The sequence below is a fragment of the Chelonoidis abingdonii genome, chromosome 1, assembly GCF_003597395.2.
Source record: "Chelonoidis abingdonii isolate Lonesome George chromosome 1, CheloAbing_2.0, whole genome shotgun sequence".
Taxonomy (NCBI): Eukaryota; Metazoa; Chordata; order Testudines; family Testudinidae; genus Chelonoidis; species Chelonoidis abingdonii.
In genome coordinates this window covers 272,595,416-272,618,986 of record NC_133769.1, presented here as the reverse complement: position 1 = coordinate 272,618,986, position 23,571 = coordinate 272,595,416, and the positions used below count along the sequence as shown (strand labels likewise).

The 23,571-nt window shown below is 50.6% G+C and overlaps 1 protein-coding gene across 3 annotated transcripts in view; it reads left to right on the top strand.

The window, feature by feature from the left end:
• The window catches only part of FARP1 (FERM, ARH/RhoGEF and pleckstrin domain protein 1), a 390,990-nt gene that overhangs the window by 352,112 nt on the left and 15,307 nt on the right, over positions 1-23,571 (top strand). For all 3 annotated transcript variants that reach the window (XM_032771474.2, XM_032771475.2, XM_032771473.2), the window contains exons 19-21: positions 4,389-4,519; positions 20,928-20,996; positions 22,370-22,459. In XM_032771474.2, the coding sequence (XP_032627365.1) occupies positions 4,389-4,519; positions 20,928-20,996; positions 22,370-22,459 (290 nt within the window). The remainder of the gene's footprint in view (positions 1-4,388; positions 4,520-20,927; positions 20,997-22,369; positions 22,460-23,571) is intronic.

The following is a 23,571-nucleotide window of genomic DNA, read 5'->3' as shown; positions in this document are numbered from 1 at the left end:
TCATTCCCCACTTGATGCTAAGCTCACTGCAATGGTGGCTCGAACCGCAGAAAGTGTGCATGGGTGTCCCCTTCGCTGCCCCTCAACCCTCCCTCTCCCTGCGTCGGATTGGGGTTGGGGAGCACACCCGGGACACCTCAGGACACAGGGCTTGTGGTCGTCAGAGGACCTCAAGTTGCATATCAATATCAGGGAGCTGGGAGCGGTTCGCCCGGCTTGTTTGACCTCCCCATCTGGCCGGCAGATGTGTTTCAATCATCTCGGACAACACGGCAGTCTTTTATATCAACAAACGGGGGGGTGCACAGTCCTCTCCCCTGTGCAGGGAAGCCCTTGCGCTGTGGGATTTCTGCGTCCACAATGCGACCCACCTGACGGCGTTCTACCTTCCGGGGGAGCAGAATGGTTTGGCGGACACCATCAGCCGCTCGTTCCAGCGTCACGAATGGTCCCTCCGATGGGACATGGTACGCTCAATTTTCCAGCTCTAGGGCTTTCCCCAGTTAGATCTGTTCACCTCGAGGGAAAACAGAAAGTGCTGACGGTTCTGCTCCCTCCTGGGCCGCAGTCAGGGGTCTCTGTCGGATGCCTTCCTGCAGTCTTGGGGGGTCGGTCTGCTCTATGCCTTTCCTCCGATCCCCTGATACACAGGGTGATTCTGAAGATTTGCAGGGACCACGCACGAGTAATCCCATAGCTCTGGTGTGGCCACGCCAACACTGGTACACGTCACTCCTGCACATGTCCATTCAGGTGCCCCTGACGCTGCCCCTGCTCCCGGACCTGATCACGCAGGACCGGGGCTTCCTCCGCCACCCAAACCTGGAGCCCCTTCACCTCACAGCGTGGATGCTCCATGGCTGAACCCAGTGGAGATGCGGTGCTCTCAGCAGATCAGACAAGTGCTGCTCGGTAGTAGGAAACCGTCAGCTAGGGCCACCTACCTGGCCAAATGGAAGTGCTTCTGCATATGGTTGAGTTAACGTGGTCACAATCTGCTGGGGGTCCCAATCCCCATTGTCCTAGACTATTTGCTCCACCTCAGACAACTGGGCCTGCCCCTCTCCTCTATTCATATTCACTTGGCGGCCATCTCGGCTTTCCATTCGGGAGAAGGGGGTACCTCGGTGTTTGCGAACCTGCTGGTCGGGCGTTTCCTCAAAAGGTATGGACAGGCTATTTCCTCATGTTCGTCAGTTGGCCCCTGCTTGGGACCTGAATCTGGTCCTCTCCGCCCTCTCGGGACCTCCCTTTGAGCCTCTGGCTTCATTCTCCCTATAAGACCGCCTTCTTGGTGGCGATCACCACGGCCAGTAGGGTGTCGGAGCTCAGGGCGTTAACATCTGAGCCCCCGTATACTGTCTTCTATAAGGACAAGGTCCAACTTAGACCTCACCTGGCTTTCCTACCCAAGGTCATCTCACAGTTCCACATGGAGAAAAATATCTTGACCCCTGTGTTTTATCCCAAACCACGCTCTTCCAATGAGGAGCAGAGGTTACATTCCCTAGATGTCCGCAGAGCTTTGGCTTTTTACATTGAGCGTACAAAGCCGTTCAGGCGCTCAACTCAGCTCTTCATCGCAGTGGCGGATAGGATGAAGGGACTCCCGGTCTCCTCTCAGCGAATCTCTTCGTGGATCACGACTTGCATCCGAGAATGCTGCCGTATAGCTAAGACCCCTGTCCCTCCGATCATGGCCCACTCCACTAGGACGCAGGCCTCCTCTGCGGCATTCCTGGCTCAGATCTCGACTCAGGAGATTTGTAGAGCGGCCACGTGGTCCTCCAACCACACGTTCTCGTCACACTACGCCATCACGCACCAGGCTAGGGATGATGCAGCCTTCGGTCGTGCAGTACTCCAGTCAGCAGTGATCTCCAAACCCGCCACCTAAGGTTAGGCTTGTGAGTCACCTACTTTGAATGGACATGAACAATCACTCGAAGAAGAAAAAACGGTTACCCACCTTTTAGTAACTGTTGTTCTTCGAGATGTGGTGTTCATGTCCATTCCAATACCCACCCTCCTGCCCCTCTGTCGGAGTGCCGGCAAGAAGGAACTGAGGAAGTGGAGGGTTGGCGGGCCCCTTTATAGGGCACCGTAGTGGCGCCACTCCAGGGGGCGCCAGGGCCAACCCTACGGACGCTGCTAGGGGAAAATCTTCTGGCTGGTATGCACGCGGCGCGCGCGCACCTACTTTGAATAGACATGAACAACACATCTCAAAGAACAACAGTTACTAAAAAGTGAGTAACCGTTTTTTACTGGGTGGAGCATGGGGAGGAAAATTGCTGATGTCCATCTTTTGCAGGGAGAAAGGACCTTGAGAGAGAGAGAGAGACACACACACACACTTTACCACCAACACTACCACAATCCACCTCAAGCACCTACCTCAGCCTTCACACCCAGGCTCTCCCCCTATCCCTCCTACTGTTCCCACCCCATGCGCACCCACAGTTAATCCCCACCTTCGCACAAGGGCTCTCCTCAATCTCCCTGCTACTGCCAATCCCCCCACTGTCACCTCCCTCCCTTCTACTCCCCTCCTCAAAGCTAACTCCCACCTTCAACTCAGACTCTCTCCCCTCCCTCCCTCTGCCTTCTCCACACCAACCCCTACCTTAACACCTTGCTTCTCCTATCCCGCCCCCACACAGAGTCACCACCACCTCCCATGTCACACCCAGACTCACCCCACAATGCACCTTCCCCCAAATAGTGCTGCACCCCCTCCCTAGAGTGGAAGGAGAAGTTTCTGGGCATTCCCACTGGCAGGGGGCGTGGCAGCCAACCCCACTGTCATCACCCCCCACTCCTCCTCTAGGGGTCACAGACAACCAGCCTCCCCTGCGCTGGCCCAGTGGCGGCCAAAAGGACAGGCAAACACACATACACCCAGCGCGAAGCTGCAGGGTCCAGATGGTTCCCAGGAGCCCGCAGCCAGGGATCAGGGTCTCCTGGGGGCTGCATACTAGGAGTCATAGCATTGCTGCCACTCCAGGAGAATAAGGGAGCTGGGGTGGGGGGAGCCAAGCCAGGAGCCCCCTGCCTCCCGTGCCCCATCAGGGAACAGGTGCAAGGCAGCTCACAGCAGGCGCAGGGCATGTTGAGATTTGTAGTGCAAATGGCGATACAGGTCCAAGGGCCCAGCCTAATGCCCCGGTGTGCAAACTACAGTTCCCACCCCACCGCACATTGCTGGGCTATGGCCAGGGCTGGATTAACCCTGTGTGGGGCAGCATGTAGTTGTTATGGGCCCCTTCCAAGTGTGGGCATAATGCCACTGGCACCATTGTAGACCCTGTACTGAGCACAACAATAGTTCTTCACTTTAAGCCACTCATCATGTTATTTCTGTCATTGCTGGAGGTATGGCAAGAATGGAACCTTGATTTACAAACAGTCTGTGGTGGCAGAAATAAAAATATGGAACCATTTGACCAAATTTCCAAATATGGGGACGATCCCATGTAGTGTGATGGATAGGGAGATGTGTCAGAGATATTTAGACTAATGAGAGAGATAGGAACTGGAATTGATTAGAAAAGGGCCTAACATTAATCTATTGGTAATGCAGAAACCATAATGATTTAACAAATGTTTTAAATGAGAGGAAACATGGCAGGACTGTCTCCATCAGTAGTAATGATAATTCAGTAACGACAGTACAACAAAGTCCTTGGGAGTAGCCTCTGACAAGTAAGTTTTGTTCAGGGAAATCATGTCATCTCATTTAAAATTGAGCTTCTGATTCTGCTTCTGGGTAGCCATCCAAAACACGTGTGGCTGCTGCAGGAGAAAGTAGTTTAAATGCATTTTAAAATAGAATCGGGGCTGTGCATCCCATTAAAAAATTACACATGTAGGCAACACATGCCCCTCTCTTGGGTGTCTTTGGGGGTTTGGTTGCCTGCAAATGTTAGTGTGTTTGAGTCCGTGCCAAGGTGTGAATTCTAGCTAGCTCTCTGCACTTCACTTGATGAGAAAAGGAAATTCATCTCATAGCTGTGGAGTCCTCAGGTACTGTTTTAAAAAGTTCATTCTCTTATCAGTGCCATGAGTTGATTCTCCTTGAAAACCAGTCGCTCTGAGGGTTACTGTAAAAAAGACAGATCTAAAGTGTCGCATGCAGTGGGAAGCTTAGGTAAAAACAGGCTTCTGTCTGTGGTGATTGCCACAGTGCTGCCACCCTCAGTAAAATAACCTTGTGAATTTGTGTATGCAATTTGAAGCCAGTTAGAGTAATCTTATACTAGAAAGGGAGAATTATAACAATCTTGTTGGGAGGGTGCTATGCATGAGCCACAGATGGAATAAATATTATGTGCCTGCTTGAAAGTCTGATACAAGTATTAAAAAGATCTTTGTTTTTATTCACCTAGCTGCTCTGGCTGAGATTTCTGAAATGGTGGCTCAGCTCCATGGTAGTATGATAAAGATGGAGAACTTCCAGAAGCTGCATGAACTCAAGAAAGATTTGATAGGCATTGATAATCTGGCAATCCCAGGAAGGGTAAGTGACGGAGTTTTACTCAAGAGCAAGATCTCTGGCTCTGAAATTATCAGCCAAATAGCTTTGGAACACGAGGTCTAGTTTAGAAGTCTGTTGGGTTTTTTTTAAATCATAGTTCATAAAATTTCTCTGTCCCATCCCCTTGGCCAGGTAAGCCATGCTTAAATCATGTTAGCCTGGGCCGTTTTAACACTGCTTTAATGTGGCCATGCTATCATTTCGTAGCAGTGTAGATAGGGCTACTGGAGTTTCATCAAGCTAAACCTAATCATCACAGTGTGCCCTTTCTGCTTAGCATGGGCCCTCTCTCCTTCACCAAAGACTGTAAATCAAATGTAAATACAATAGTATCAGAGCAAACTATTGATTGTAAAAGGAGAGGGAAACAATCCTCTTGCCTCTTCTGCTTTGTTTTTTTGGGCTTTATTTTATATACAGTTTTGGATTGTTATAGGAAATTTCACGCATCACATGGAACAGAGCCAGTAATATTAAAATTAGGGTCCTACCAAATTCACGGCCATGAAAAAAGCATCACGGACCATGAAATCTGATTGCCCCCATGAAATCTGGCTATTATAGGGAAGACCAGCTTTCCCAGAGTTTGGCAGCCGGAGAGCAGTGGCTGCTGGCTGGGAGCCCCGCTCTGAAGGAAGTGGCAACACTAGCAGCAGCACACAAGTCAAGTGGCATTGTTGGGGGAACTGGGGCTGGGGTCATCATTTTGGGGGTCGACAGGGCTGGCCTTACAGATGGGGGAGTGGGCGACCACCCAGGACCCTGGGGTCAGGGGATGCCATGGTCACACACACACATCCCATAGCCTGCTCAAGGTTCCTTTAACTCACAAGCCCCGAGCTCCTGCTGCTAGTCCTGGAGGGGCTAGGGAAGAACAGGACTTCCTCTTCCTCTGCGTGAGCCACTCCAAGGCCAGGTCAGACCCATCTCCGGGAACCTTCCCCAGCTGCAGGAAGCTCCATGGCTGCTGGCTGGGAGTCCAGCTTTGAAGGCAGCACTGCTGCTGGGGTGACGCTGCCTTCAGAGCTGGGTGTCTGGCCAGCAGCTTCCCTCTGGCTGCCCAACTCTGAATGCAGCAACACCGAAGTAAGGATGGCAATGCCGCGATCCTCCTACAATAGCCTGATGAGCCTCACCCCACCATGCAACTGTTATGCTTTCAAAAAGCCCATGAGATCTTTTTATAGGGGAGAAGGTAACACGCTACATTTATTGAGAATACAGCAGTTAGCATATGCTTTTCAGTCTCTCTCTCTCTCTCACACACACACACCATGCACACCGTCCCGCCAGTTGATGTTTATGGTTTCCAGTTTAGAGTCTGGATCAATCTAGTGGCCAGCCAGATTGGTCGTAGAGGGGGAGCCGGGTTCTGTTGGTCGCGATCCGATGCTCCTGGAGTTGTGGCAAGACAAAAAGACGGTTACTCACCTTTGTAACTGTTGTTCTTCGAAATGTGTTGCTCATATCCATTCCAAGTAGGTGTTTACGTGCCGTGTGCACGTTCGTCGGAAGAATTTTCCCTTAGCAACACCCGGTGGGTCGGCAGGCGCCCCCTGGCGTGGCACCGTTGCGGCACCGCATATATACCCCTGCCAACCCCCTCCTCAGTTCTTCTTGCGCTACTCCGACAGTGGAAGGAGGGCGGGGTGTGGAATGAGATTAGCAACACATCTCGAAGACACAGTTACAAAGTGAGTAACCGTCTTTTTTCTTGAGTGCGTGCTCATCCATTCAGTAGGTGAGCCCGCCTTACCTAGGCGGTGGGTGAGTTGGCACTGCCGAATGCAAAACACCCAGCCCAGAGCTGCGTCGTCCGACTGTTGCACAAGGCGTATGGCAAGAAGGTGTGCACGCGAAACCACGTGCTGCACGGCATATCTAGATCGCACGAGCTAGAAGGCAATCGATGAGCCTGAGCCTGTGGAGTGTCAGTCACTCAGCCTGGAGAGGCGTGAGCTAAATCATGCACGCTCGAATGCACGCCGTGACCAAGAGATATTGCTTGAGATGAGCGGGTTGACTTTCATCCTGTCTGCCACGGCGACAAAAGTTGGGGCGTCTTACGGAAAGGTCTGATGCGGTCAATGTAGAACGCTAGTGCTCTACGTACGTAGTGGTGTAATGCTGCTCTCTGCGGGATGCGTGAGGTTTAGGAAAAAGACGGGAGGAATGTCTGGTTGAGGTGAAAGGATGAAACCACCTTGGAAGGAAGGCGATGCGGGCGCAGCTGCACTTGTCCTTGTGAATATCGGTGTAGTGGGTCCATCATGAGAGCAGCAGCATCCGAAACCTCCTAGCCAGTAGTAATGGCTACAAGGAACGCCACTTCCACGATAAGTACGGGGAGAGCAGGTTGCAAGGCTCGAACAGAGGGCATGTACTCGACAGCACCAAATGAGGTCCAGGAAGGGCGGGGCAGCGGTCTGAGGAAAAAGCGCTTCAGCCCTTGAGGAACCTCGAGGTGAGAGATAGAACCAGGAAGCTCCTTCTCGGGATGGAAACGTCGAAATGGCACCAGGTGAACACGCAAGCTGTGGAGAGTGCGAGTCCTGCTGCTGGAAGTAACCAGAGGTATTCCACGTATTACATGGATGGGAGCCTGTGCAGGTGTCGCAGGTGCACCTGCAGCAATCGTAGGAGAACTCTTCCAGCTTGGCATTAGGTAGCTCTCTAGTGATGGTTTCCTGCTACCCAGGAGGATCGCTGACGCGGGGTGGACAGTGCAGCTCGGAGCGGACTCACCACCAGGAACCACGCATCAGGTCATAGTGGGAGGATTGCGGTGGATGGAGACAGTCTGCCCATGGTCTGGGGAGAGAGGTCTGAGGGGGAGGCAGGGGAACGGGGCTGGCTACTGAGAGGTCCAGCAACGTGGTGTACCAGTGTTGGCGAGGCCACGCTGGGGCGATCAAAATCACTCGAGCCCTGTCCCTGCAAAGCTTCACCAGGACCTTGTGCATTAACGGAAAGGGTGGGAAGGCATACAGCAGGTGGGTCAACCAAGAGACGAGGAGGGCGTCCGAGATCGAGCCCGGGGTGAGACCGCGAAAGGAGCAGAACCTGGGACACTTTTGGTTGCTGCGGGAGGCAAAGAGGTCGATGTGGGGAAAGCCCCACTTCTGGAAGAGAGAATGAGCTACATCCGGTCGAAGTGACCACTCGTGGGTTAGAAATGACCTGCTGAGGCGGTCCGCTAACGTGTTCTGGACCCCTGGGAGGAAGGAAGCCACCAGATCCATGGAGTGGGCTTTACAGAATTCCCATAACCTGATCGCCTCCTGACAAAGGGGAAGAGAGCAGGTCCCTCCCTGCTTGTTTATATAGTGCATCGCGGTGGTATTGTCCGTGAGCACTAAAACGCAACGGCCTCTCAGGTGGTGAATAAAGGCCTGACAGGCGAGGCGGACTGCCTGTAGCTCTCGGATGTTTATAAGCAATGATAGCTCCTGGGCGGACCAAAGGCCTTGTGTCCGACGAGCCCCCATGTGAGCCCCCCAGCCCAGAGATGATGCGTCCGTTGTCAGGGACATGGACGGTTGCCTGGGGTGGAACGGCATGCCCGCACACACCAGGGAGGGGTTCTGCCACCAGCGGAGGGAGTGTAAGACGCTCCGTGGGATTGTGACGACAACATCCATGCTGTCTCTGCGAGGGCGGTAAACGGAGGCTAGCCAGATTTGCAGGGGGCGAAGGCGGAGCTTGGCGTGCTTGGTGACAAAAGTGCAGGCTGCCATGTGACCGAGAAGGCTGAGACAGACCCGGGCCGAGGTCGTCGGGAATGCTTGTAGGCTCTCTATGGCGGTGACTATTGCCTGGAACTGGCTCAGGGGGAGCGAAGCTGTTGCGAGCGTGAAGTCCAGGACAGCCCCAATGAATTCTATCCTCTGAGTGGGCACGAGGATGGACTTGTCGAAATTGATCATGAGGCCCAAACACTCGAACAGCTCCATGGTGACGACTATGTGTGCGGCGACCTGGGTCTCGGAGGTCCCGCGAACAAGCCAGTCGTCCAGGTAAGGGAAGACGCATATGCGCTGACGACGGAGGAAAGCGGCCACCACTGCCATACATTTTGTGAAAACACGTGGGGCAGTGGAAAGGCCGAAGGGAAGGACCGTGAATTGGAAGTGACGATCTTGCAACCATAAGAGGTAGTGTCTGTTGTGGGAGTAAATCGGCACATGAAAGTACGCGTCTTCATGTTGAGAGCAGCGAAACCAGTCTCCCGGATCCAGGACCGGATAATGTCCCCAAGAGAACATGCGACTTCACTTCTTTAGAAGGCGTGACCGCCGGAGTTTAGGATGGGTCGGAAGGCCTCCTTCGATTTGGGATTAAAAATACGGGAGTAAAACCCGACTCTGAGTTCTTGAGGTACTCCTCTATGCTCCGATTTCGAGAAGCAGCGATCTCCTGCCAGAGAGTTGCTCGTGAGAGGGTCCCTGAAAGGAGGGAGGGTAGTGGGCAGGGAGGGGTGAAATAACGGAGATGGTAACCAATCCACCGGCGTATAGACCCAACGGTCGGAAGTTAGTCGGACCCACACGCGGGAAGGAAGAAAGAGGTTGGAACGTGTGGAGTCCGGGAGGACTGGTGCGCTGCCCTCGACCACACCTTCAAAAGTTTGCTTGGTCCCGCAGTGTTTTGGCGAACACATTATCTGCCCCTTGGAACCAGCCTGGCGTCCCGTTCACCCTGGCCACGTCTTCTAGTCCTGCGAGGGCGTGGTGGGGGTAGGGGCGTTGAGGTGGGTCCGAAAAGCACGCCGTGGTCTGCGGAGTGTGCATCCGAGGAACGCATGATTACACGGTTGCCTGGGCTTGGAGCTAGGTCGTTTTTTCAAGAGAAAAGACCCTGGCCTTCAAATGGAGTCTTGATTGTGTGTTGCAGTTCGAGGTAGGGCGAACGCAACCAGATATTCTCCGCATTGTGACTCCTATGGCAACAGTCCTAGCCGCCGAATCCGCAGCAGCTCGAGGGAGGCTGAAGGAGGTCCGGGGATCTTTCCGCCTCGAGCAGGCCTCTGGAACTGGGTCGGGAGTCCACGGGACAGTTCTGTGAATTGCCCATGGATTGCCAGGTATAAAAGTTTACTACTGAGAAGCGCCTCGTGATTAGCAACGTAATGAGACCCACTAGGTATCCTTGCGTCCAGTAGATCCATACGCAAGCCCGTCGCGATTGGTTGGAGGCGGCTTGCTGCGGCCATGCGCTCCCTCTTTCGTTCACAGACTGCCAGACCAGAGAGCATGGGAGAGGAGGTGTAAAGGTATTCGTACCCTTTAAGAATGTGTACCGATATACTTCCTCTCACGCCTCTGGCCTTGGGAGGATGGACGCCGGGAGATTGCCAGACGAGTCCTGTTAGCCTGGATGAGCGATAACGCAGGCTACACGTGTCGGAGCATGGGGAGATAGAATGTCCACGACGGGTCGCTCCACTCGGGAAACCTCCTCCCTGGAGGTTGAGCTCAGCGTGACAGGGAGCAAGTCCCGTGGCGCGAGCCGATGGGGGCGGGACCTGAGGTTATGTACCGCGCTAGCGCCATCGGCGAGGAGGAGGACGAAGACCCGGGACCACTGCTCATGCTGGACTCCTGTTCCAGAGGGGGGTCAGCTTCCGCTGCGCTCTCAGGTCCGGGTACAGCTGAAACGTCGTCATTGCTGGGAAGGATATGGTGCTCTGGTACCGACGGACTGAAGCCGCTGCCGCAACGTGTGTCGTGGTCGCCTGGCTTGGTGTAGGCCCAGGCGTCCGAAGACATCGCGTTGGTTGTTCCAATCCCTGGGATTCAGGAGAGGGCACGGCGTGGGGTCAAATCCCATCACAGAAGTGCTGTCTGGGCGGGACGAACCGAGGGTGTCTCGACGGCCAGGTGGACGATACCGTACGCGGTGGTACCGGCCGTCACCGCCGTGCCGGAGAGCGACCGGGAGTCATACCTGTGCCGAGATCCGGTACTGGACCTTCGACCAGTGGTGCCGGGACGGTCACCGGCACCGGAGAGTAACGATGGTGGGATCGACCTGCCGGGAAGGTGCCGGGACCAGACCGCTGATGAGTACCGCGCCGGAGAAAGCTGCGACGACCGGTTGCTCGCGAGTAACGACGCGCGTGCGGGGATGGTACGGGACGCGCGGCTCCTGGTGCGATCGCATAACGGAGTGTGGAGCGTCCAACCTCGACGCGAACGTGCTGCTCCGTTGCCTCCGGACGTTGCCTATCATCGCCGGCTTTCCCGCAAGAAAGGACCCCACCGGCGTGCCGGGGTTGGAGGCCAAGTAGGCTCTGTGAGCGCATCAGTTCCTCACCGTGCGAAAGTCTCCGGCTGTGGTGAGAACAGCGAGCTCAACAAGGCATGCGCCGGGAGCTGTCTTGCACCGGACTCGACGCTCTTGCCTGGCCAGAGTCAAAGGTGCGGGATCACTGGTGCCGCGGCAGCTGGTGGTGCCAGACGGCTCGGTCTTCCATGCTCAACTGCGGTGCGAAGATGCAGCCGCAGGAGCCTTGGCTCTTTGCCTTCGGGACAGGGAGCGGTGCTGGGTTGACTTCTGCGCCGGAGACTGTTGGTGCCGAGGTGCTTTGGCGGTACTGGCTGTCTCCGGTGCCAATGGAGCACTTCGGCTGGTGCGGACTGCGGCACACTCGGTGCCGAGCTGCAGGGGTCAGGGCCACCTCCATCAGGAGCTGCTCGAGAGTCCCGCTCCTTTTTAGTCCGGTTGGAAGGACTTACAAATACGGCACTTGTCCGTAAGGTGGATTCCCCAGCACTTCAGGCAGCGATCATGGGGTCCCCATAGGCATCGGCCGGCGACAGGCCGAGCACGTTTGAAACCGGGAGAGCCAGGCATGCGCGGTCCGGAGGGGAGAGGATTGAACCTCAGCCCTCTATCAATTACAGTAACTATACAACGAAACTACGAACTACTACACTAAACAACTAACAGTCTACAAACTAGAACTATGAACTTAGAAAGACAAAAAACGGGTGAAGAGCTAGGGAAGGGGAGGTCAGCTAAGCCGCACTCCACTGTTCCAACGACCGACATGGGCAGTAAGAAGGAACTGAGGAGCGGGCGGGTCGGCAGGGGTATATATGCAGTGCCGCAACGGCGCCACGCCAGGGGGCGCCTGCCGACCCACCAGGTGTTGCTAGGGGAAAATTCTTCCGACAAACGTGCACGCAGCGCGTGCACACCTACTTGGAATGGATATGAGCAAGCACTCAAAGAAGAACCTGAAGTTCCATGGCAAAGCATCCTGTTCTTACAATCCCTTTCCTTGGTTGAAGTCTATGGATTTTGCTGTGTCATTTATGACCAGTTACTCCTTAATTGGTGTTATCTTTTAATGTTAACACTCCAAAGCACCTCCAGGGTCATTCTGTCCTGGTTTTGATTTAATCAATTATCTTGTCTTTAGGGGTGCCCGCCTCCACCACAGGGTTGTCAGTCTGCCCTTCCTGAATTATGGATGTGCATTGATGGTTCTCTGGTGTCTTTAAGTCTCTTCACTCCTCCTTCCTTGACCATCTGACTTTAACAATGGCCTTCACACTGTATCTTTTCCTGATGCATACACTCCTCATTCACACTAATAGTCTTTTACAGAGACCTTCAAAGGTATACAAACAGCAGTGTTTTATTTTGAGCAAAAAAGACATTGTAAATTAAACCTTACTAAATCTTGTAACCAAAACAGTTCACACTGGGGCCCAGGGCCTTCAACTTGCCTCTAACCTCATTAACATAGACACAGTACAAGATCCTGTCTCTTACTAACTAAACCTTAAAACTAAGAAATGTATATTTAACTAAAGGGCCTAATTTGTAATGCATATAGGAAACAAGACCCCATAGTAAAGATTGTAACTTATCCTAAAACCGAGGGTGACCATAATCAGCTGTAAGGATTGTTCTGGTCTGTCCCCGCCTTAATTAACATCAGTACAGACACTGGCAGTCTGTCAGATGTGTTCTGTCTACCAGTGTCCCAGAGGGTCATTCCTTTCTGCTATTTGAAAAGGGTGGCTGCCAGGATGATCAAATCATACATTAATACATTTAATACATACTATATTATTATAACCATCAATCATTATAACTTCTAATGCAAATATAAAATCCTAATCCTACTCCTACACAACCTCATTTTGGGTTGGGACCCTCAGCGTTACAATATCATGACGTTTATGATTTTTAAAATCTGATGACCATGAGGGACTATAAGTAAGGCTATGTTTTAGTCATGGGTATTTTTTGTAAAAGTCATGGACAGTAAACAAAAATTCATGGCCAGTGACCTGTCCATGACTTGTACTGTATATCCCCGACTAAAACTTGAGTGCTCATGGGGGGAGACGAGGGCCCAGGGGTACCACAGGTGCTTTTGGATGGGGGAAACCATGGCCTATGGGCCGAGGCAGTGTGCGGAGCCACCTGGCTGCACCTCCGCCTAGGTGCCAGATATGCTGGCCACTTCCAGCTTCCCTCTCCCCGCCCCCCTACCCGCCAAAGTAAGAGCTGCCCCAGAGCTCTCACCCCTCCCACATCTCAATCCCCTGCTTCATCCTTGAGCCCCCTCCCATACCTGCTGGGGGGCTGGGAACGTTGTCACCTGAGACTGCCCCAGCATCAGCCAGTGCAGCTGGCCCAGGGATTGCCCGAATTGCTCATGTGGCCCCCAGGCCAGCCACACCAGCCCATGCAGAAGTCACGGAGGTCCCAGAAATTCACGGAATCTGTGACTTCTATGATCTTTGTGGCAGACACGCAGCCTTAACTATGTTTGTGCTGGAGGAACTCATCTCTTCCATACTGACAAGCACTGAAACAAGGAATTAGTATATCACTTTAGCCTTGGGGACAGTTGTCTGTGTAGTCTACATATAACAGGATAAAATAATTTTTGAGTCCTTGTTTTATACAAGCTTTTCTAAATAAAGTGATGTTACAAAAGTATGGGAATTTCTCTCCTTTATTTGTGTTTAATTCTCTTCCTCTCTGTTTTTTACTGGCTCTAGTCTATTCAGATTCTTTTGTCCATCACTGTGATTTCTGAGCATAGTTAACATGTCTGTCCTTGCCTGCCTGTTTGTGTCTGTCTATGGTATCTATGTACTGTACACAAAATAAAGAGTTTCATCTTGTCTCTGTTGAAGGGTGTATCCTCCCCCATTCGTTCCTTTTATACTGCATCACTAAAAAGGTCATTTTTGATAGTTGTCATCTGCCAGGCCATTTTTCTTCCACACTCATTACTGAGGGAGAGTTTGCACAAAGGGATGTTTTGCATTTTGTGTCCTAAATGTAAGGCATGTGGCATCCTGGCAGTACGGAATCCCACAGCTAAACACCCTCCACCCAGACAGTCCTATCGCTAGCCCCTGAGAGTTTCCACCTGGGGGCCAGCAGGTGTAATGTCTCTGATGTGTCTGCTGCTGAGGTGGAGTGCTGAAGAAAGGTTGCTCTAAGCTAGCTAGGTTCTAGCCATTTAAGTCTTTAAAGATTAAGACGGGGACTTCGAGGTGCACCTGGTTGGAGAGCCAGTGTAGAGCACTGGTGTGCTGTGCTCTTCCTGGTCTTTCTTACCTTCACAATGGACTACTGCATGTTTAAGCAGCTGACATGTCTGTAAGGCTTTCCTAGTCCACGTTAGATGGTGTGTTGCCAAAGTCTGCCATGGCAACAATGAAAGCCTGGATCACTGTAGGTGAGTCCTCATTTTGGGTCTTTTTTCATCTCCCTTTTCTTGTTTACTCCTTTACTTCTCCTTATCTGATTCTTTTATTCCCCCTTCCTTTCATTGTCTTCCCCTCCTAATCTCTGATGTAATTACCATCATTTGCTTCTTCCTTTCAGTGCTTTGAACCCCTGCTGCTCTGCTCTGACTCTCTCCTGTCTCCCAACATATTTCCCGTCATGTGCAGCCTGACTACAACTGAAATTGACAAAGTGTCAATTTCACTTTTTGCTGCCCCAGTCCATCCAAGGACAGAGAAGAGAGAACAAGACGGATGGAGTACAGTATACTTAAATGCTATCTTGTTCCAGTATGGAGTGAAACCATAAAGCAGACAGGGAGGAGATTCTTTGCATGCCAAGTCAGAGAGCTTACTTTGTTTGCCACCTTCAGCCACGTGTTCAGGTGGTTGCTGCCTCTCCATCCTTCACCACTCTCTTAGCCCCTGTGATACCCTGAGCCCCAGCCTGGGAGTTCATGTCTACACTGCCAATGTTACAGCGCGGCCATGGCAGCGGTATGACATGGACAGTATAGATAGGCTTTATTTCCAGGGGAGAGCTGTCCTGGTGATGATTTAAAAAAAAAAAAAAAAAAAAAAACCAAAACCCCCACCCCGAACGAGGTGTGGTAGCTTTATAGCATGGCTCCCAGCAATAAAGCGCTGTCTATACTAACACTTGTCAGCACTAAAACTTTTGTCACTTGGGGATGTTTTTTCACACCCCTGAACAACTAAAGTTTTAGCGCTGAAAGTGGCAGTGTAGACATAGCCTCAGTCTTTGCACTAGAAAGCTAACGCTGAAGAACATTATTACCAGTGCTGTTGCCTGTGGGATGGTTGTATTGTACTTCTCACTCACCCGACTTATGGATCACAGTTCCTAGTCTGGCAGTGGCAAAGCACACATTAGAGATAATGGTTCCAATTCTAGGCTGTGCCTGAGGGTATGTCTACACTACGGGATTATTCTGATTTTACAGAAACCGTTTTTTAAAACAGATTGTATAAAGTCGAGTGCACGCAGCCACACTAAGCACATTAATTTGGCGATGTGCATCCATGTACCCGAGGCTAGCGTCAATTTTCCTGAGTGTTGCACTGTGGGTAGCTTCCCATAGTTCCCCCAGTCTCTCCCGCCCATTGGAATGCTGGGTTGAGATCCCAGTGCCTGATGGGGCAAAAAACATTGCCGCTGGTGCTTCTGGGTACAGCCTCACCCCTCCTTCCGTGAAAGCAGCGCACCAAACCGTTTTGCGCCTTTTTCCTGAGTGAACGTGCAGACGCCATTCCACGGCAAGCATGGACCCTGCTGAGCTCAAGACAGCAATCACGGACATTTTAACACCTCGCACATTCTCGTGCATTCAATGCTGAACCGGGACCTGCAAAGCCAGGCGAGGAGGTGGCAGCTCGACAGAACGGCGACGAAACCGATGAGGATATGGACCACAAGTCTGTCAAACTGCGGCCCCTGCGCTTTGCAGATCCTGCTGGTAATGGGCAGGTTCTAGCCATCGAACACCGATTTTGGGCCCGGGAAACAAGCACAGACTGGTGGGACCACATAGTGTGGTGTTGTGGACGATTCCCAGTGGCTCGAAACTTTTGCATGCGTAAGGGCACTTTCATGGAACTTTGTGACTTGCTTTCCCCTGCCTGAGCGCCAGAATACCAAGAGAGAGCAGCCTTCACAGTTGAGAAGCAAGTGCAATAGCCCTCTGGAGCTTGCAACGCCAGACAGCTACCGGTCAGTCGGAATCAATTTGGAGTGGGAAAATCTACTGTGGGGCTGCTGTGATCAGGACCGGCGCTAGAGTTTTTCGCGCCCTAGGCGCACAGCCATTTCCCGCCCACGCACTGCTCCTGCGGCTCTGGTGGAGCTGCGCAGCCATTCTGCAGAGGGTCTGTTGTCCGCGGCTCCGGTGGAGCTCCACAGCTGTGCCTGCGGGAGTCCACCAGAGCCATGTGGGACCAGCGGACCATCCGCAGGCATGCCTGTGGCAGCTCCACCAAGAGCCGCAGACCAACGAACCCTCCGCAGGCACAACTGCGGCAGGTCCACTGGAGCCACCTGCCGCCCCCCTCCCGGCAAAATGCCACCCCCGAAAATCCTGGCGCCCTAGACGATTGCCTAGTTCGCCCAATGGAAGCGCCGGCCCTGGCTGTGATGCAAGTAGCAAAATCCCTGAGCTGCTGCTACGAAAGGCTGTGACTCTGGGAAACGTGCAGGTCATAGTGGATGGCTTGCTGCAATGGGATTCCCTAACTGTGGGGATGATAGAGAAAACCCATATCCCTATCTTGGCATTGGAGCACCAGGCACCCAGTACGTAAACCACAAGGGTACTTTTCATGGTGCGTGCAAGCACTGGTGGATCACAAGGGACGTTTCACCAACTCCACGTAGGGATGGCCGGAAGGGTCATGAGGCTCACGTCTTCAGGAACACTACTCTGTTTAAACGGCTGCAGCAAGGGAATTACTTCCCAGACCAGAAATAACAGTTGGGATGATTGAAATCCCTCGTTATCCTGGGACCAGCCACCCCTTGATGCCATGGCTCATGAAGCCATACACAGGCAGCCTGGACAGGAGCTGTTCAACTACAGGCTGAGCAAGTGCAGAATGGTGTAGAATGTGCATTTGGTCGTAAAGGCACGCTGGCGCACATTACTGACTCGCTGACACTCAGCCAAACCAATGTCCCCATTGTATTGCTGCTTGCTCCACAATCTCTGTAGAGTAAGGGGGAGACCTTTATGGCGGGGTGGAGGCGAGGCAAATTATCTGGCCAATGATTACGCACAGCCAGACACCAGGCGATTAGAAGACACACCAGGAAGCGGTGCGCATTAGAGAACTTTGAAACCAGTTTCATCACTGGCCAGGGTATAGTGTGACTGTGTTTGTTTGATGAAAACCCCTTGATTGACTCATTCCCTGAAGCCATTCCCCCTTTGATCACAGCTTCCTTTCAAGGAAATAAAGTCACTCTCATTTAAAATATCATGTATTCTTTATATTTAATATAAAAAAGAGGAGAGAACTGACAAGGTAGCCCAGTGGGGTTTGGGAGGAGGATAGTAGGAAGAAAAGCCACTGAAAAAATTTCATAATAATGAGAGCCTTTTAGTTGGACTGTCCATTGGGGGGAGTGGGCGGGTGTACGGAGCCTATCCCCACGAGTTCTTACTCGTCTGCAGGTGAGGGGCTAAGGAACATGGTGGAGGGGAGGGTGGTTATACAGGGTCTGCAGCGGCACGCTGTGATCCTGTTGCCGTTCCTGAAGCTCCACCTATGCCAGCATGTCAGTTTGATCACGCAGCAGCCCAGAGTTGCATCCCACCACCGCTGATCTTCCTGCCGCCTCCTCTCATCTCAAGCGTCTCTCCGTCCTCACGTTGCCCTCCTGTCCTCACGTCACTGGCATCTTTGCTATACTTTGCTAGCACATCCTCCACTCATTCAGATAGCTCTTTCATTGTGGGTCACTTCCATGATTTCCGAAACATCTCTCCCGCATCTTCTTTTTCCGCTTTATCTGAGGTAGCCTCGGGACGGAGTAGGAGGCTTGAAAAATTTGCAGCTGCACGAGAGAGAGAAAAGGAAGAAGAATATTTAAAGATACTTTAGAGAACAATGGTCATACTCTTTCACGGTGAACAGCACTATTCACCTTACATAGCACATGTGTTTTCACTACAAGGTCGCATTTTGCATCTTAATATTGAGTGCCTGCGGCTTTGGTGTTACAGATCACAGACGCAGGTCCGGGCAGCAAATTCGGCTTGCATGCGGCCATGGTAAGCCATGTCTTTCGCTTTCCAGCCTTCCTATCCAGCGCTCTCCTTTCCCAAATAGCAAGCAAAGCCCGTTGATGCTGCTTCTTTCCTGTTAATGTGCAGCAGCAGAAACCACCCCGTGGCGGTATCATGGAAGACACACGCAACACCCCCCTCCCACCGCATGGCTGTAGCAGGGAAGATCCCGCTAGCCAACACGGAAAAGCTCAGCGCTAATCGCCCCCCGCTCCTTTCCCCTGCTTCTACCTGCAGGGAAGGATTTCTTTTAACCACAGGCAAACAGCCCAGTAGGAAAGGCCATCTCTGTCCCCGTACTTAAATCCTGAATTTCAACCAGGTTACCATAACGAGATCACTCTCCTGAATAACACAGCGAGATAAAGAATGGATGCTTGAATGCCAGCAATCACCGGGACCATACGCAGCTAGGCTTTGTCATGCAATGATACCAGATAACTTGCCACATGCATGGCGTGGTCAAGTGTCCTACCATGAAGGACGGAAAAAGCAGCACTGCCCAGAAACTTCTGCAAAGGCTTTTGGAGAAGCTCCAGAGAGCTTCATGGAGATGTCCCTGGAGGATTCTGCTCCATCCCCAGACATGTTAACAGACTTTTCAAGTAACTGTACTGGCCGTGAATGCATCCCAAGTCCTCAGGGCAAATTAATCATTAAAAAACACTTGCTTTTAAACCATTGTCTTATATTTACAGGGTACACTCATCAAGGTCCTTCCATGGCTTCATTGTCTGGGATAGTTGCTTGGGAGGGTGGGAGGGTAATTCCATCAGGATGAAAAAAGCTCCTGGCTGTTGGGAAGAAACGGAGTGCTCTATACTCTCTACAAACTCGTCCTCCTTTTCCTCTGCATCTTCCCCGTCCGCAGAATCCTCAGCCCTGGCTGCGATTAGCACCCCACCTCGGAATCCACGGAGTGGGGGTAGTGGTGGCGGACCCCCTAGAATTGCATGCACTCAGCGAAGAAGCGGCAGCATGTTTCAGCCCTGCCCCGGACTTTCCATTTGTTCTTTGGTTTTTGGTAGGTTGTCTGAGCTCCTTAACTTCACACGGCACTGCACTGAGTCCCTGGTGGGCCTCTCTGCATCATGGCCTTGAAATTTTTCAAATGTTTTTATTTTGTCTTTTGGAACGGAGTTCTGTTAGCACGGAATCTCTCCCATACGAGCGATCGGATCCAGTACCTCCCGTGCAGTCCATGCTGGAGCTCTTTTTCGATTCTCAGGAGACTGAGAATTGTTACCTGATGAGCTCTGCGTGGTCACCTGTGCTGATGATCTCTCCACGCTGGGCGAACAGGAAATGAAATTCAAAAGTTCGCAGGGCTTTTCCTGTCTACCTGGCCAGTGCATCCGACTCCAGATTGCTGTCCAGAGCGGTCAAAATGGTGCACTGTGGGATAGCTCCCAGAGGCCAATACCGTCGAATTGCGGCCACACTAACCCTAATCCGACATGGCAATACCTATTTGAGCGCTACTCCCCTCATCGGGGAGGAGTGCAGAAATTGGTTTTAAGAACCCTTTATATCGATATAAAGGGCTTCGTTGTGTGGACGGGTGCAGGGTTAAATTGGTTTAACTGCTAAATTTGGTATAAAAGCGTAGTGTAGACCAGGCCTGAGTAGCCTTCAGGGAAAGGGGACAAAGGTGGCTTTATCCTCAGGCCATTCTGTCACAGTGCCTATTGTAAAGTAAAACATTCTCAGGACTGTTCTACTTTTAGGTTGCTCTTTTGGGGCAGGAACTCTCTCTTCTTAGTGATTGTACAGCACCAACCGCAATGGTGCCTAGACAGGTTGTGGCCGTTGGGCAGCATCACAATATAAATGTTTTTAATAATAATAATTAATCATATTCTGTGCTGGCTGCCAAAAGTCCCCACGATACACAGCAACTCTATGTAAACTAGAATGTTCCCCTGGGGAGGGGAATCTTCCATGAGCTGGTTTATTGATGCTTTACAGACTATCCTGCTGCTTTTTGTATCCTTTGCTGGTACAGTGCACAAAAGTGTCATGGGTATTGGCCTCTGAAAGTCCATCCAGAACTTCCTGGAACAGGCTAGAGAGAGTGACTGGAAATTAAAGCTTTGATTTGCTTTATGTGGTAAAGGGAATTATTTCATAGTTCAAAACAGCAAATGATGCAACTCACTATAATCCCAGAAAACCTGGCTCTCTGATAGTTCAGTTCCATTGAGAGCTCTCTCTTCCTGAGCTTACACGCTTTAAAATAGTCTGAGCTAAGTGAATGTTCTGTTTCGCATGACATGAGCTGCACAGTTTGTCGAGAATTCATGTTGCCAGACAAATCTCCCTCTTCTCCCATTGTTGTAATGGATTCCTTGAGATGATTTTGTGCTTACAGCAAGAGCCAAGTCAGCTATACACCACATTAAGTATTATATTTGAAGGAGGAGGGTGGCCAGATGCTGGTGAATAAACACAGACCTTTTTATTTTAATCAGCTTTTTGATTTGTAATAATCTGTTAACTCAAAACTGAAGGAAGAGGGAGGTGTCTGGAGCCATCAACGTCAGGTAGAGAAGATTCCCCTTTAGATGATTATAATCTGTGAAGTTGAATAAAACTGTATGAGGTGATTGAGTGCCTTAAAAATGTTTGAAAGTGGAAGGGCAACTCTGAATAGGAAGACTACCTTGTAAATAAGATTTTAATGTAAGTATTTGAAGTGTGTGTGAAAACAGCCTTAATAACTATCTGAACAAGTCAATGCCATGACACTAAGTACTTAGACTTTCGACAAGATATTTGACAAGGGATATTTGACATGCTTGTTTTATGTCTGTTTTCCTACAGGAGTTCATTAGACTGGGCAGTCTTAGTAAATTGTCTGGAAAGGGTTTACAGCAGCGGATGTTCTTCCTGGTAAGTGACAAGAACAGTTTGTATTGAACATAATGAAGTACAACTGTGTTAAAAAAAAAAAAAAAAAAAAAAAAAAAGTGCAGCAAATGTGCCGTGGCAGAAGGAATGCTTTCTTGTCCCGCTGTTTAAGAGGCATGATGGCAGAGGGTGGCAGACCTCTTGAGTGCACTGGATATTACAGGACATTCTGCATTTTGTTAAATCAGGCTGAGGGAGACAGACCCACTGATATTACTGTAGTCCAGGGCAAAAATGCGTTGAGCTGGGAAGCCACTGGACCATGAGTTCAAATGTCACCTCTACTGACTTCTGTTTATATTTTCTTGCACTTCACAGCCCTTTAAAGTTTGGGGTCTGAGGCTTTGATCAGTAAAGGCCCTCTCATTGTATAAATAAGTAGAGAGGTTACACAAGTTCACCTCAGGCAGAGTTGGTAATAAAACCTGAGTCTCTAGTATGGCAGACCCAGGTGGCGTCCACTCATCCACACTGCCTTTCAGATTGGATGTCCCAAATAAATGTGTTTTATCTATCCTGTCGTTAGACAATGCACCTCACTCCACCTCCAGAGCCTGGATGGAACCCAGGAGCCCTAATCTCCAATATTCTACTCATGTCTAGCAAATAGTTGTGTAACCTATTAGCAAAGTGTGTGTAAGACTCCCTCTAGTGGCCGATCCACCTGTAGGGATAGCAATTATTCCTGTAGCTAAGTGGCAGAGATGTGTGTGAGGATGGGGAGTGTTTAAAAGTCCAGGGTTCAATGTCAGGGATCTTTATGGTTGAATATGATAAAATTTGATTTTTCAGTTTTCTTTTTATGGTAAATGAGAAAACATTCTTTTTAAACAAATTTTATAGTTACAATCTATCAATTATATTTTGGCATGCAACAAAATACAAGTGGTCATTTGTCACACATTTTGACGTGGTGTCCCACATGGGCAGTCTTTAAGATTAGGAGGTATGGTGGACAGGCTGTTCCTGAATATCCAGAATAATGGCCAGGCGCAGGAACGAACAAACACTATTTCTAACCTCAGTGCATTGGCTCATTAGTATTCTGAGCGCTGAGATCCCAAAGTCCACTGGGTTCCCAGGAGACCCAAGAAGAGAACTACAAGTAAGTGAGGAACTGGGCGAAGTTTCTTGGCACCAGTTGCAGAAGGAGATCACGTGGAGAATGGGGATGATCCTGGGAGTATTGTGTGGAACCTGATATTTTCATTTAGATGATAGTCACCCAGATATTAGGACTCTCATACAAACATCATTCCAGTACTTGACTCTCTGCCCATCGTTACTGTTTGACCTTTGCTTTATAGTTTAACATACTACTGTTAATCTAAATCATGTTCCTTCTTGCTTTTTAGTTTAATGATGTTTTGTTGTACACAAGTAGAGGCCTGACAGCATCAAATCAATTTAAAGTCCATGGACAGCTCCCATTGTATGGCATGACAGTAAGTACAGCACTACCGTGGGAATTCAGTGGCTCGGAGCTTTAATAGTATATGCAGCATGTCACTTGCTTGACTCCTACCCCAAGGTGGGGGAGACTGTTACCTCCATCTAGTGGCTGTTTTGTGGTTTATTTGAAATGTGTTGGTTGTCTCCATCAAATTCCTAGTGGGTGCACCACAAAAGCCATCATCATAGCAGCCTCAGCAGAGGCAAATCGGGGCCTGAATGGCCATCTCAGCCCTAGAGATGCTCTCCAGTTTAAGTTTGAGGTGCATTGGCAGCAAGTGATGCAGCTGCTTTTGTGTCTGTACTATTTAGCAGAATGATGAGTTGCTGCAGTGTGGCCATAAAGAGACTGTCACTACAAACTGAGTAGGACACAAGGTTGATGCACCCACTTGGCTAGTAGCCTAAGATAAAGGGTCAGGTACTTTCCTTTATTGCAAGAGATGCAGAAATGCACCTTAACAGCACTGGACTTTGAGGCTGCATGATGCCTCCTGGAGCTCTCCAGCATGCAAGAGGTGTGGCTAGTATGTCACTCTTTAGGGCTCATCCTATGTCTCCTTCAGCCTTTAATGCTCCTAGATTAGCACAGTCCCTGATGGGCACAAAGGACTGTGCTTGTGCTCAACTCTTGCTTGTGTCCTCCATTTCTTATGCCTTTTCCTGTCCAGCAGCCTCACACCCTGTCATAAGGTGTATTTCCCAAATCTGAACCTTAGCGTCCAAAATTTGGGTACCTGCATGAAACCTCTAAGCTTAATTACCAGCTTAGATTTGATATGCTGCCACCAATCAGGACTTTGGGTGGAGCCCCTGATTAGCTCCGGTCTCCCCAATCTTCCCTGGGGACCCCAAGACTCAGATTCCCTGAGTCTCACAACAAAGGGAAATAACCCACTTCCCTTCCCCCCTCTTTATCTCCTCCCAGACTTCCCTTCCCTGGGTTACCCTGGAAGATTACTGTACTTAAACTCCTTGAATTACAAAACAGAGAGGACAATTCACCTCCCCCCCCTCCTTTTTTTTCCCCCTTCCAGTCTTTCCCTGAGAGAGACAGTAATCCTGGCACAGAGATTCCTATCCCCTTGAGCCTCAACTAGAAAAG